Genomic DNA, 15757 nt, shown 5'->3' with positions numbered 1-15757 from the left:
AAAGTTCCTCTCAAAGATTCAGATGGCGAGGAACAGCTTCTTTCCTTTTGGCAAGACGAGTGCTTTCTGGTGTATCTTGTAGATGTATTAATCTGGCCAGAAAGCTTCTCCTCGATTTGAGTCTTCGTGCGGTAGGTTGGAGTGGATGTCGCGAATCTAGAGTTTATTTCATTCGTTCCACATCTGTAGCTACTTCCCTACGAATATCATTTGGAGTGATACATACAGCTTATTTATGGATGTGGCTCTCAAACATCCACTGATTATTCTTGCTGACTCATTGATAGCTACATCTACGTGTCTCGCGTGTGCTGATGCTTCCCATACTTGCAAGGCATATTTGGCAACATAAATACAGAGTGCAAGTGTCGACGTTCTAAGGCTGGAAGGATGTGCTCCCCATTTTTGGTTTAAAAGCTTGCGCAGAATATCGTTTGTGGCCGTCAGTTTGCCTTTCAGTTTCGAACAATGTTCGTTGAATGAAAACGTATGATCCAAAGTAACCCCAGATATTTAGTAGGAGTACAATGTTTAGAGGTTTCATTACACCATTGAATGTTCAGTTTTCTCAAAGCGTCTGTGTTACGAAGGTGAAAAGAGCACGCCTGAGTTTTTCTGAGATGTTTTCATTGTGTTTAAGGCTTAAGTTAGTTTTCGCCAAGTAGGAAATCTTATGATTTCTCTTGTTGCTTAAGTTAGTGTTGTCTCCATTTCGACAGAAGTGTTTGATTGTGCAATAGCTAAATCGTCAGCATATCTGAAAGTTATAGTATCTACAGGTGTGAGTTGGTCGTTTCTATAAATATGGTCTCTAAAATTGAAATCAATGGATCGCATAGAAGCATTCGAAATGTGGACATTACGTAAATTACTGTGTATCTCATGCGTTGATCATGTGGCAAATGAGGAAGTGTTAAGAAGAGCTGGAACTGAACGGGTCCTGTTTGTCTTTTTAAAGTGCCTATCCCTATGAATATCACTATAGGGCGACCACTATGTGGCTATCACATTGGATCACATTACTGTATATCTACTGCAGCTCTCAATAAACCTGTTAGTAAATTCCTGCCCATGTTCTTAGGTTCCGCAGCTACGATATTTTTCTGCATCCTGCCGACCTTTGACCTTCTATTTTATCGTACAGAATAGCTGCAGCAGGTGGTACTTTTCATTTCTCATGATGTGCCCAAAGTATTCTAATTTTCTACGTTTAATAGTTGGAAAATATTGTAGTTTTCCACCGATGCGTTTACATGACGCGTGTGTGAGAGTCCACGCTTCTGCTCCTTAAAGCAGCCGGGAGTACATAGCGTCTCAGAATCCTTATTCGGGTATGATTCGACATCGTATTTCTCTTAAGTGGTCCCAGTATTTATTTAAGGAGGGTCCTTGGGATGTTATTTCAGCTATTGTGAGGGAACTGTTGCAAACTATAAAATAATGGGAGGTGATCAATATGGCTGCGAGATATAAGAGTTTTGCATTCGAAATGCAGGTGAAATTTTTACATTTGCTAGAGAGAGACATTTATGACTAAATGGCGGATAAACGTTCACATGCTGGAGGCGTATGGCACTTAGAAAAGAAGATATGAAAATTCAACATTCAAGAACTCATCATAAGATGGCAACTAGATATTAGAGCATGTCGTATATCATTAAAAATATCTGTTTTTTAGAAATAGTTTTTGGTAACTTCACTTCTTTGGGTAATTTATTTTATTTCTTTGTATAGTTTAATTTATTATTTTGTTTTTTTTTTATTTATTTTGAATATTTCTTTTATTTTTATATTATCAAACAGCCTGTAGGTCGTAGTGGTACAATGCGTGTTAGATCTGTATCAAGTCAAGATTCTGGATTTATGTCACAAGACACGCTATTCCTTAGACCACCATCGGCGTTTAGTACAGCCCAGGTAAGACGTATTTTTAACACATTGTCGACATATGACTTTTAACATATACATATATTTTTTAAATGTTTGTTGATAGCTGTAAGTGTAATATTAGATCGTCAACAATTCATTATTTGTGTTCACACTTCATACATACAACGTTCAATCAAACTCTCGGTTCGTTTACTTATACTTTTATTTAACTTAACTTTTATTTGGGCAATAGCTTTTTAAATATAAACTACTTATTGAGCGCAATTAAATAATGATCTATATTTATATGTCTCCTACAATAACCATAATCTTCTGGGGTGTTCGCCCCTCCGTTAACTTATCCTTCCATCAGGTTTTCAATACAAGTTTTAGAGAACATTACGTCAACGTATCCCCTAGTCCCGTCTCTTTACAATAAAGTGCCCCCTTTTAGGACTGACCGTCCCGATTAAAAATTCTCTGCATCTGTTAATAAGTAGCACTTCAAAAAAAAGTCTTTAATATTGTTACGTTTTTATGTGGGAAACAACATTCTCTATCAGGGCCTCACCAACTGTGATTGCTTCTTGGTTGGCTAGTGCAACTACTTCTGGCCATTTGGAAAAATAGTCGATAGCAACCATCAAATACTTGTTTCCTGATGTTGTTACTGGAAATGGTTCCAGAATGTCAACAGCAACTCGTTCCCATGGAGTTCCGGTAATGTATTGTTGGAGGTTTCTCCTAAGTCTCGTTTTGGGTCCCTTCTTGGATGCGCACAGGCCACATCGTTTGTACCATTCTTCCGCATCTTGCTGAAAATTAACCCAATAATACTCTCTCACTCTCTGACTCTGGCCAGAATCCTATTGATCCCAAAATGCCGAACGGGGCGGCTATCATGGAGTTCTGCACGCACGTCCTTAACTCATGACCTTTGAAGAACAACTTAAGGCACTGTTCTTATCCCATACGGACTCTCCCATTTAACGGTGATGACGTCATCTCGCAGACACAAGGAGTCCCACGGAAGCCAATAGCCCCCCACTGCTTGCCCATATTTGGTAATCTGCCACTGGAGCCTAGCTCCGTTGTCCAGATATTCACGGACTATTTTTAGATCTGGATATTTTTTCTGCTTACGATCTAGCTTTAGATCTGGATCTTTCTTCTGCTCGCGGACTAGATTTAGATCTGGATCTTTCTTCTACTCACGAACTAGATTTAGATCTGGCTCTTTCTTCTACTCACGGACTAGATTTGGATCTGGATCTTTCTTCTGTTCAGCCTGGAGCTTTTCCTTGGTTAGATCTTCTTCGTTACTTCCTCTATAGTTTTCAACTGTCGAGTCTGGCCCCCTAGTTCTTTTAGTTCTTTTTGGCGCTCGCAGAATCAGCAGTTGCACTCCTCGCATGATCTTCTCGAGAGGTCTTGGGCATTCGTATGACTTCTTCCTGCTGGGTGACTAATTGTAACATCCTTAGATAGACTTACCGGGAAATTTATTCCTCGCTTTGTCTCTTTCTTTTTAAGCTCCTCGATTAGCTTTCTATGGTCACCACTATGCGCATGGCTCGTGTGTTGCTGACTATGCATTAATCTGTGCATCACAGATCTGGTTTCGCCCTTTTTAAAGATATGAAGAGGTGGAAGATTCAGCAAGACTTCCAACGCCGCTGCAGGAGTAGTTTTTATGGCCCCCGTAATACACAAGCATGCTAGCCTTTGTGTATTACTTAGCCGTCTTATTGCTCTCACTTGCTGCGTCTTTGCCCACCACGTCACGCCATCAGGTCATTTTGGGGTTGAGCCCCCAATTGTTACTACAGATCCTTCTACATCTGTCCAAAGACATAGTAGCTTTCTGATCAAAATATATCCCTATGTATTTTGTTTCTTTGGCAAATGGAATCTCTTTTCCTCCCAGCACCGGTAGTTTTAGACCTTATAACGCTGTCTGTTTTGTGAAGTTGATGATTTTTGTTTTTTAAGCATTGACTGTCAGTCTCTCTTTTTTACACTAGTTATCAACTATATTTAGAGCTGCTTGCATTCTCCCAGATACAACCTCAGCGAATTTGCACCTCACGATGGTTGCAATATCGTCTGCATATCCTAGATAGTAAAAGTATTTTATGGACAGATTTTTGAGATGATCATCTACCAACTTTGTCCAAAGTAGAGATGACCGAACTCATCCCTGCCTACAGCCTACACCTACTCTTGCTTTAATGGTTGCTTTACCCAATGTGGATATTGCCATGCCTATTCATGATGTCACTAATGTATGTGTATGATTAAAGACTTGTAGTTCTACAACCCTGAAGTAGAGCCTCAACCTCCTTAAGTCTTATTCGCTGTTGTTTACCAGCTTGTCCAATTTTCATAGCATCCTCATCCACACCCCTCCCCCCGTCTATATTTTGGTCAACCTCTACGTGCTTGGACATAGGGATTGGTTCACTAGGGTTTTTCTGTTGTGATCGTCCTTGATGTCTTGCTTATCTCAATGTTTTTATGTTTATGAGATATATGACATCGTTTCTAACTCATATGTGTATGAGATGTTATATATTTTATGATTATACCTCCTCTCCAGAACTTTTAATGATATCGCTTAATATTTCTTCCAGTATCCTTTCAAAGCCGAGTAAAATGTTTTCGTTTGCTTTCGAGGTGCTCCGTGTTCAGGATATGTATTATAGCACTGGTAAAATAAAAGTTGTGTATATTTTTGTTTTCTGGCACTTTCTGCTTTTTAACTATTTGCTCAGTCTAAAGTAGCCATTGTTTGTTAGAATAATCTCTCGTTTGATGTGATATTATGATAGAGTTCTGTGTGGTTACAAGTGATCCCAATGATGTCATCAATTTAGTTTTTTTCAGGATCATTTTAAGTAGTAAACATTTCTTGCATATCGTGCAAGCGCTGAAGTCCAAACCATCTGCGTAGACCATATTTTGCGAATATTTATTTAAAATAATTATGTTGTCATATTTAGTGTTTCTTACTACTGTATCCAAGACCATGTTAAAAAGAATCTCCCTATTCTGCTCCAATATATTTCAAACATTGATGAATCTTATATTTCTCTTTGCATTTTGCAGATAATTTTATGTATTGTAGCCGGCACCAGTCATATTGGTTTATGAGGATGTTAAATTTGTCTATGACTTGGTTAAGGTATTATATAAATAACAATATTAAGACGTAAAATAGCTGGTATTTCAGATTTCCAATATGTCCGAGCACAGTAACAACAGCAGTAGTTCTAGTACGCCTTGCACCCCTTTTCCACTGACAGCTGCTCCCACAACGACAGCCACCTGGCCCAATTTACAAGAAACTATTCAGTTCGAAAGGGCAGCATCGGCTATTATCAACGACAGACCACACACCATATCATCAGGTAAGTTACAACGAAGTGTATTACAAGATATTGTTAAAATGCTACTTTAAAGTGACATTACAGTTTTACGATATTTTATAGAAGTAATAACATACAAAAGAGACAAAGGTTTAGGTTTTCACATCGAACGTCATACGATGATGGTGTTAAGAGTCCTGATATCCTTAAAACTTTTCCATAATTTTCATGAACTCTGTTGAGCTAAATGGTGTTAGAGGGACTTGTGTTTAGGACGTTATCTGTACGTTGGGTGTCAAAAATATTGATTCCTGGACGCAAAAGTTGCGTTTTGGCGAAGTTGTCAAGCGATATTAAATATAACGGGACATTAAACATGATATTCCTACACTTCTTGAGTAAAAAAGCAGTCTTTTAGTGTCGTTTAATCGGGATTTCATTGTATCCTTTTTGAATCCTGTATATCGCTCCCTAAATATACTCTTTCCTAAATATTTCTCAAATTATAAATTATATTAATTAGTTTTACACGTCGACCATCCATAGATTGCTGTTCTGGAGAAGCTCTTCTAATTCTCGCAGTTTCTCCTAAGTCTTTCAAATGATTGCAGTTTGAGTGGATGTGACTTAATAGGGGTTTGGAATAGGTAAGCGAAAAGAAATGGTGTACACGCCAATATCACCCAAATTGAGTCTAAATTTATTGCGCATAGATGCTACGCACTTCGACCTGACAGTCAGAGTTCACATTCAGAAGGAAAGACACGCAAAATTGCCGCGCTATTTTAACGCAATAAATACATAGTGCCGCTTTTCATTTTAATTCAGTAAATACAAAACACTTCAAGCGTCAGCTACAAATGGGTTGCTTAGAGAGTGGCCTCGCCAGGAGCGAGACCATCTGTAATGGTCTCTTTTAAAGTGGCTTCCCACGATCTGCGATTGTACAGATCATCGCGGACAGCCGATCAGCACGGACGGCAACGCACCGCAGACAGAGCTCTTCCTACGATCCGTGATAGTCTGTGTAGGTCCGTGACAGTAGTGTTTGATTTAACGTTATTTCAAAATGCCAAGTGAAAGAGAAGTAAAGTTTAAGTAAAAACTGCAAAACAACTTTGACAACACTACAGAAAAGACAACTGCGTTGTTAGTCTGTTAAAACACAGACCCGCTAGGATCGCGTCGCACGAGCATGTACCGCACCTTTGATGTTACCGACTCTAGATGGATAGGACGCACCAGCACGGACGTGTCTGTGCTACCACGGACGAGACCTTTCCCACGGTGCGTGGTGCGGGCTGGTCCGCTTACGTCCGCAATATCGCCGACCGTGGGAAGCCGCTTTTAGAGAGATTCTTGCAGAGACAACACCGTTTTCGTCACATGTACGAAATTAGCTATGTCCTAGAATATTTGATAAGTACATTCTATAGGCCCACTAAAAACTTATGACTTAAAGTTTATTTATTTTTTTTGATTATATGTTTTTTGTATGTCAATTTTAATAGTGTATTTCTACTTTAGTTCTAATATTTTTCTACAATTTTTTTGTGTATATATGTGATTTTCTTAATCTTATGTAAAATAGATGTGTGTCATTACATTACTCTTTTCATTTCCTTCCTCTATAACTCACTTTTTTCGCAACCAAAATTTTTTTTTCTTTAATATTTCTTTGCTGTTTTATATCTTGCTCCTTTATACAAATATCTTATCCACCACGAATCGTTTCGCAAAAACTGAATGCCAGCTCCTATCCTTTATTCAGGAAAAGGAGGTACAACGTACCCGTGTCGCTTATATGGAAAATCGTTACTCATCCACCATCTTTTAGTAAAGTGTGAGTAGCTTTTTACATCCAAGCTTCAAAAGCAATTGGCCTTGGCAATAGTTTCCATAATTGTCTGGAGAAATGCTAAGATACTTCTGACACATATAGGTTGAACAGAATATTAGTATGTGAGTTTAAATAATATGTGAAGCAAAGGCACAACGAAGATCAAGTCAGTCGTTGAAGACGTGAATGGTCGCAACAAAACGTCATTCAGCATTGGAATTTGGATTGAAGATTATGTGTAATAATGAAATGAGTTACTGTAGATTTTGTGCAGAGAATACATTATATATACTAATAATTTTATCACATAAAGGCGGGTACACATTTGCGAGCAGAACTGTTCGCGAACCGTTTGTGAACGCTATATTCGTTAATGTGTACGGCAGAAAAAACCGCTTGCGTACTGTTTCATCGTGACTCGTCGCGAACCAAATTGTTGCGGTTTATTTCACGACTTCAAAGGAAGCTCGGCTTTCAGTTTGGACGGCGCTTACTAGACGCAGCGAACATTTTTATTGTGTCATCAAATCGACATTGTGTGAATGACGTGTTCCTTCCTAGAGAGACGTGAGAAAACAGTAAACTGATTATTGTCATGGACGTATAAATAAAGATAAAATCTTTATTTATACGTCGATGATTACTGTACATAATTTTATTTTTGTTAAACAAGCAAAAACAGGAACATAAATCAGTACCCAAATTATAAATAAAATGAATCATTTCGCACATGTGTGTTCGTTGTTGGTTTGTCGCTTTCCATGGATCGAGATAAGTATGCGATTAGTACGATGTAGAATATTTTTCAAGGATCTGTACGCGTACTGTACGTATACCGTTCGGCTCGCATATGTGTACCCACCTTTACAGTACTGCTTAAAAGCTTATCGTCGACGTATCCCGTATAATGGTCGCGATTCGGCAGAAAGATGACTCATACACGAGAATCTTCGCGAAGTTTAAAACGAAGTCTAACGTTTAATATCAGGAGTTGATGATCGCTTACACAGTCTGAGCCAGGATATGTTTTACAGTTAATGGCCGACTACTTCCATCTTTATCTTAAGGATGAATAGATTATTAAAAATATGATTACTGACTGGAGATTATCTTTAGTTGAATCTTAATATACATATTTTCCATAAAGTATTAAATTCAAATTTACTATTATTGTATTTGAGTTTTTACCCCTACACAAGTAATATAGTAAACACAGAATATTAGGTATATATTTCACAAGTTCACATCACATTATCAAAATTGAGGTTTGTTTATACTCTTTAATTATATCTGGAGTGCTGACTTAAAAAAAAAAGTATATTCGTTTACCAAATTCCCATCAGTAAACATGAGCACGTGTTGATATTCGCCGTCTCATTCGTCAAGAGGCAATAAAATATAATTTATTACCGTAAGCCAGACAGATTCTCATGTTACAGATCCCAACTTGTGATTATTTTAAATTCTAATTGTATCGTGTTGATTTTTAAGTTATTATATTGTGTTATATTTATGTTATAGTTATTGTTAAGTTATTTACTGGTCGTGTTATTTTTTAGAATTTAGTTTAATTGTGATATAATGATTAAATTTCAAGAAATTCTTACACTAACAGTTTCAAAAGTAAATATTTTTAAAAATCATATGATACATAGGTCGTACATCAGTACGACCCTGTTTGGCTTACACGTGGTTCTGTTGACGACTGGGAATTTGTAGAATGAATAGGGTTTAGTAAAACTATATCTTAAGAGGATGAATCACTCTTACAAACGAAATCTGACACCGTGAACTGTTGAATTCCACAATTTCAGCAATGTCATTATTTTATTATTTCTGTGTGGGATTTAATTATTTTATCAGAAATTTATTCCATGGTAACAATATGGTTTATAAAAACTATAGCAGATTTAAGGATTATTGTAAAGGCATAATAGTAACACTGATTATTATTAGTTTAGTATGGAGTTTTGAAGATAATATCGTGCTGTAAATACTTCATTAATTTATAATTATAAATTAAGACCGCTCGTATTATTTAAAAAATTTACGGTACTAAACATTTTTATTTTTAGCTTATGAAAAAGGACACCAACGACCTCCTCTAACTGTATATACATTCCAAGCCCCAGATCAAACTTTATCTCAACCGGCCAGTCCAGTTACTTCAACGGGACCTACTGACACTACTTCGAATATAGTGCCTCCGAAAAGTCCAGGAATATCCATTAAGTCCTTGTCCAAACCACCTTTACCATTGGTAAGTTAGGAATAACATTGAACAATAGTTAGCATTTTACCACATCGTTTATTATTACCAAGAACTTTATAATAATAGTGGAGAGTTAATATTATATATAGTTTATCTATAATAAACTATATAACTAAGAGCTAAAAATAAGAATATTTTAAAGTAAACCCAATACAGGAATGGATACAAGTCAGCTGGCGTCCTCGAAAACGACGCATAAGCGAATTCCACCGCTCTCTCCCGCGTTCAGCGTATATTACCTAGCAACAGGGCCGGCTAGGCATACGTCAGTATGCTGGTAGACCACTAAACGAACGAATACCGTTTTTTTTTCGTGCGTTTACTCTTTGTGTTTCGAGTGAAATGGTAGAGAACTTTCGCGTTAAGTTTACGCTATATATAAACTTGTGTTTTTATTAAACCAGTTTTACTTTCAGGATCGCGATTATGAAGCTAAACCAGCATTTTCTTGCATGGATCGGTAGATGTGGAAACGAACTGGGGCCTCCAGACATTACCTCTATGGATTTTTCATTGGTTAAGAGAGTTTTGTGCCAATATCGAAAACATTGGATAACAATCGAATTAGATATCATCAATGAAGATCTCGCGATGCTTTCTCGCATTATTATCGATGATCGAAAAATGTTATTTGAAGTGTATTGAGATGAATGGTGAACATTTTGAACACTTATTGTATACATAATTTCTTTTGCAAACTTGCCATCTGACTTATGCCCACCCCTGTATAACTTTTAGTTTAACTGAATTAAAATATGACCTTTTCGTAATTTTCAGAGGTGTTCATCCTTGGAGCGTCCAAGTGGTCCAAATATTCCTGCCAAAACTATTACACAAGGCGTGCGAGTATTACCTCCTGGGGCTGAATTGTCGTTAGTAAAGAAACCGTCGCCATTGCCGTCGCACCTTTCGAAGAATAGTAATAATATGCAGCCGACATATGCTAATATGCACGAACTGATGAGTGCCGCAGCTTCCAAAAATCCTGAAAAGACGTTCCCACCGCCGCCTTCCGAATTTACTAGTCCACCTGAAAAGGTTAGTCTTTTGAATGGAATCTATAACTTTTATTTAAAGAAAATACTGGTATTATTGCATACTCCGTTGGGACACAGGGTATTTGATATGGTATTCCACATTGTCGCCTCCATATTTATTTTGGACAATTTTTACAAGATGGTAGTGTAACATTGATATAGTTTGAAGTAAGATAACGTAGGATTTTTATTATTTTCTTCATTAATTTTCTAGCATAATCTCATTTCTTTCTTTTTTTATGCCTTCTGAGTAGTAAATTTGGTTTAACCTTCTCAGAAGAATATGAAGTTTGATTATAACTTCATCGTTCGTTGCAATACTGCATTCTACTAACTAGTTTTTAGATTTGGGAAGAGGAAATTATTACGTGGGGCTAAATCTGCCGAATGCGGTGGGAGTCGATCAATTTCTATTTCGATTGGTGTAATTTTGCTTCCGCAAGGACTGCTTTGGGAGATGGTGCGTCGACTTGACGGAAGCAGTTACTCCTGTGATCCTTTTTTCTAGTTGTCCTTTTTCAAGCAATCAATGCGAACAACTCTTTGTGTCCATCACCTTCTGGCCTGTTTTGTATTCTACATTTCGCAAGCATTTTTTTTAACTCTAGCATTCGTTTTTATTAAATTTATTGCTATATTTTCCCAATATATATACAGTCATTTTATATTTCAGACTAATGAAGGTGAAAAGGAAAGTAGTACCAGTGAGAGTTCTCTAGAATCTTCCAGTGGATATGGCAGTCAGACTGCATTTAATTTTGAAGAGATTCACCATTTAGAAGGTAATTTGTATTATGTTTTATAAATTAAGTGGTTCTTTGCGTTAACAAAAAAGCGTCACGAAAAATTTATTAGTCTGTGAAATTTTCGATGATGCGGCAAAATGTAAGGTCACACAAAATGTAAAGCTAAGAAAAATATATTTGAAATATCACATGTTCTTTTCTTCAATTTTTTTTTATGAAAATCGGTATTTATCACATTCGTACGGAGCGCTGAAATGCAGAAAACACGAACGACAAATCTGAATGCGCACAGACTCTAAACAAACGAATCATGCGAATTATTATAGTTTGACGTAAAAGTACTCTATTTTTTTCTGCCTGTTCAAAGTTTTAAGCAGTGAAAAGACACATTTTTGTTCCAGGTCTGGATTTTACCGTATATCGTGCGGTTAACCACATTATATAGAGCAATCGAACAAAAAAATTTAATTTAAGCTCATTTCTACGTGTAGGTAGTAATATAATCACCATGAGAATTACGTGACATTTTTTGTTTCCATTCTTCTTCTTCTTTTTGGCTTTTATTCTACTGAATAATCAGCCAGTACATTTGTTTTGTTAATTTTTGGGCCACTGTCGTGAGTCTGAGAATATATCTCATGCCCTATTATCATTATCAATTAACAGTGAATATAGACATTTAATCTACATATCTACATTTAATTTATGTTTTCTATTTTCTTATAATTGGTTTAAATGTTAATATTGGATAGGTTATTATTAAGGTTATAATTTTATATGGTTGATCTGTAGGAATCTGAGAAGAATTTTGATAATTTTAGGGTTAATGTCGCATAGAAGCATTGGTATGTTAATTGGGGTTTTAATATTAATTTTGATCAGCTCCTGATAAACATCATAATCTTTTATGTTGTTAATTGGGCATTCCCAAAATATGTGTTCTAGTGTTACAATTTGCCCACATTCACAGTATGGGTTATCGCGAATGTTGATTTTATATAAATGTACTCCTGTCAGGCAATGACCAGTCTTCATTCTAATAATGGTAGTAATATGCTGCCTATCTATGTATGGGATTGTGTCAAACCATGGTTTATTAGGAAAAAAAAATTGTATGTTGTTATACCACTTGCCTTTATATTTAAAAGAATTTAACCAATTATTTTGATGCATAGAACATATTTTATTTTTTAATAATGGCATGATATCCAAGTTACTTAATCGAATTTTAGCAGGAATATTTAATTCAGGCCCAATCTTTGCCAGTTTGTCAGCTATTTCATTTCCCTTAATATCATTATGTCCAGGAATCCAACATAATCTAATATCTTTCCCATATTTATTTAAATTACATATTTAAATAGTATAGTTTCTTTTTAACTTGCAAGACTCGTAATCCTTTGTGGCAGTTATCATATTGTTATTAATGTTGTCTATAGCGCTCTTTGAGTCCGTAAATATTATAGCTTTATCAAAATTTGTTTCCTCGCAAATCATTAGACCCTTTTGAATAGCTATTATTTCAGCTGTACAGGTATTAATAAGTGAAGGAATTTTTTCAGAAAAGGAATAATGTATACTAGGTAGGTGTATTCCTATGCCCTTTTGGCTTCCTCAAGGTTTTGATTTTTCTGTTTTTTTAAAGCATCTGTAAATATTTGTATGTAATTATAGTAATACGAATTTACAAAATTATAATATTCCCAAAGGTTATGGGAACTATTTTTTTTAATAATGTTTTTATAATTGGTACATTATAAGTGTAGATATCATATTCTTTTTATTCAGCAGTTAAAACTTTTTAACTGCTGTTAGAGCGTCAATCAAATATGTTGGATTTTTTCCCTTCCAATATCCTTGTTGATAACCATGATATTTTTTTAAGTCTAGAAGCATATTTAATAATGAGTGATTTGGAGTTGTGCTAATCTTTGCTATGTATTTCGTGGCAATCCATTTAAATCTATGGTGTAGATCAATAGTTGCACTTTCTGTTAGAATGACATTAGTGGGAGTAGATTTCATCACCCCATGTATTGTTCTCAAAGCTTGGCATTGTATTCGGTTTAATTTCATAAAATTTTGTGGAGAGAAGTTATTAATTTAAAGTTATTAATTTTGTTTTCAATGTAAAGTTTGGTTAGGTCTTCTTTTTTTTTTCGGATATCATCCTTAGGTTATAAAGTTTCAAATAAATATATTAGGAATAAAAATAAAATGATCTTTATGTGGTATATAACCTAATTATAAAACATCTACACATAAAGATGATGAAAAAATATTTGATAACACCAAACTTCATGATTTTTGTATTTGGTACATTCAAAAATTACCAGTTTATATACTTTAAAAATTATGATTTGCCTAGCTCTATTTAAGTAATTTCTTTATATTTAACTAATATATGCCCTCTTGTTGATAAATATTTATACATACTTGAAGTGCTGATACAATTGTAAATTAATATTTGAACTGCTTAAAACAAATCAAAAAACCGTTAAGATACTGTAGTGGTACTAATTTTTTTATAAAATTATTTAGTATTTCATTATTGGCTAACTATAATTTCAGTGACAACTTTCGATGTTAAACTAAAATTATGCAGAATATCAATAAAAAATTACAATCATAAAATGTTAATATTAAAACCTCCAGTATACATTTAGACCACAATTACAACTAATGGTGTGATCATATACCACCAGAGAGAAATTGTATTATTAGGATACTACGATCTTACTACTTACTCTTACTAAGTAAATTTTCTACTAATAATTTGATTGTATCACTGAAATTATGGCTTCACACTTTGTATCCACATCCAAATTTATAAGGTAGAAAGATGTGCTTCTTTGACGAGTGCTACTTTAATATTTTTATTTACATTTATCTGCTGTAGACTTTCATGCACTTGATTTCAGAAACTTTAGTATGAAGTTGACACTCTCGCATTTTTATTGTAGAGCTCAATCCTTTTGATACCCGAGATATCTACGGTGAAAGAAGTTTTCTATTCGGGAGAGTGAGAGCTCCATGGTTTAAATCTGATATTAAAACAACCTTTATTGTATATAAATAAAATAAAATAAAATAAAGATAGAAAGTACGGCGAAGAACTAAGAATACAGTTTTTTACTACTTTCTAATAAATTTTTCACGTAGTATCTAAAAGAGCCCTTGATTTTTGCAGATAAAACATTTTAAATGTAATAAATGAATTTTTAAGTATTTGGTCAAGTCTACAGCAAATTGCTTTAGACTTGATCAATTAATAACAAATCTTTGATAAAAATGACAACAATTTAGCACGAATGCTGTTGAAAAAAAAGCGAAATCATTCAGATGATAATATCATATGGTGATTATTACAACATTATTAAGCTTTCCCTAAATTTTTTATATCCTATTTAAATTATATAGCCGTTTGGTTAGTCACAGTACCTACAAATACAAATAAATACAGACGATATAGCGTACAAAACCGAATCTATATAAAAAAGTTACAAAATGTACCACATATAAATCAGACGTACACCCGGAAAGAAAAATACTATACGGTGATACTCTGTGAATGGCTCACAGCCTTGCCTACGTTACTATTCAATAAACCACCAACTTAACAATAGGTTTACTACTAAAATATTAAGTATAGTATACAACCTGAATACATAGAAAAATAAATGAAATTGTACGAGATCAGGATTTAGTCAATTTTAATAAATAGATTCCCAAGATATTTGAAAACAAATACATATTACAATATTATTTAACTTTACCATAGGCTTAATAAAAAGAATATAAAAATGCGGCTTCTACTTGCCTAACAAAAATTCATAAGTTATTTCTAGTTAATTGCACAAAAAAGGGTAAGACGTATCAAAAGTACCGGACGCTAAGGGGTGTATGGTGCAATAACAAAAAAAAATTAACCCAAATAGGACACCACGAGAGCCCAAGTGCGCGCGCACAAAATAATATAAAAAAAAAATAAATCTATCTCAAATATTTAACCCTCCCCTTAGACGCAGTTTACAAAATGATAATAGGTATGTGTAAATATTTAATTAATAAATAAACCGCAAATAATCTTTAAAAACTGTAAAGTATTTGTAAATATTAAAATAAAAACAATACGCAAATAATCTTTACAAAAAAAACTATTGTATCCCGTAAACAAATTAGACGGCGCTTAAATCTTTCGTCGAAAATTAATTATCGATCCATACCTCGAATTTTCAATCACATTCATATACTTCACCGCGTGGGATCCTAGTTTAAGTTTAGTGTGTCTTCAATCCAAAAATACCATTCGCAAAATCCACTGCGACTTCGGAGAAATTCCAAATATACGATTGCCGATGTACATAGATTTGTATGACAATGTTGAAAAGTTGAAAATTACAGCCAGACATAAAGAGAAGAAGAATCCTGAAGCAAGAAAACACTAATTACCATACGTGTCTAAAATAATTATTTGAAAATAAATATATTGATTTTAACACTTTGTTTATCTACCTTTTGGCGATAATGGAGCAATACACAAAAAGACTTGTCTTTTAACTTAAATGTATGACAACGTATGAAAATATGAATAACTTTTTAAAGATGGGATAAAAAAAATAACT

The 15757-nt window shown here is 34.7% G+C and overlaps 1 protein-coding gene across 5 annotated transcripts in view; it reads left to right on the top strand.

The window, feature by feature from the left end:
• mim (missing-in-metastasis) overlaps nucleotides 1-15757 on the top strand; it is a 182555-nt gene that overhangs the window by 129516 nt on the left and 37282 nt on the right. For 3 of the 5 annotated variants that reach the window (XR_011951638.1, XM_072540678.1, XM_072540680.1), the window contains exons 8-12: nucleotides 1804-1917; nucleotides 5090-5279; nucleotides 9153-9337; nucleotides 10127-10387; nucleotides 11060-11168. Coding sequence is in view for 4 of the 5 variants with exons in the window: in XM_072540678.1 (XP_072396779.1) it covers nucleotides 1804-1917; nucleotides 5090-5279; nucleotides 9153-9337; nucleotides 10127-10387; nucleotides 11060-11168 (859 nt within the window). In the remaining variant the exon portion in view is untranslated. The remainder of the gene's footprint in view (nucleotides 1-1803; nucleotides 1918-5089; nucleotides 5280-9152; nucleotides 9338-10126; nucleotides 10388-11059; nucleotides 11169-15757) is intronic. The other 2 variants (XM_072540679.1, XM_072540682.1) reach the window with 2 other exon arrangements.

The sequence above is a fragment of the Diabrotica undecimpunctata genome, chromosome 8 (assembly GCF_040954645.1).
Source record: "Diabrotica undecimpunctata isolate CICGRU chromosome 8, icDiaUnde3, whole genome shotgun sequence".
NCBI lineage: Eukaryota > Metazoa > Arthropoda > Insecta > Coleoptera > Chrysomelidae > Diabrotica > Diabrotica undecimpunctata.
The sequence above is the reverse complement of the archived record's forward strand: the minus strand, read 5'-3'. Positions and strand labels throughout refer to the sequence as shown.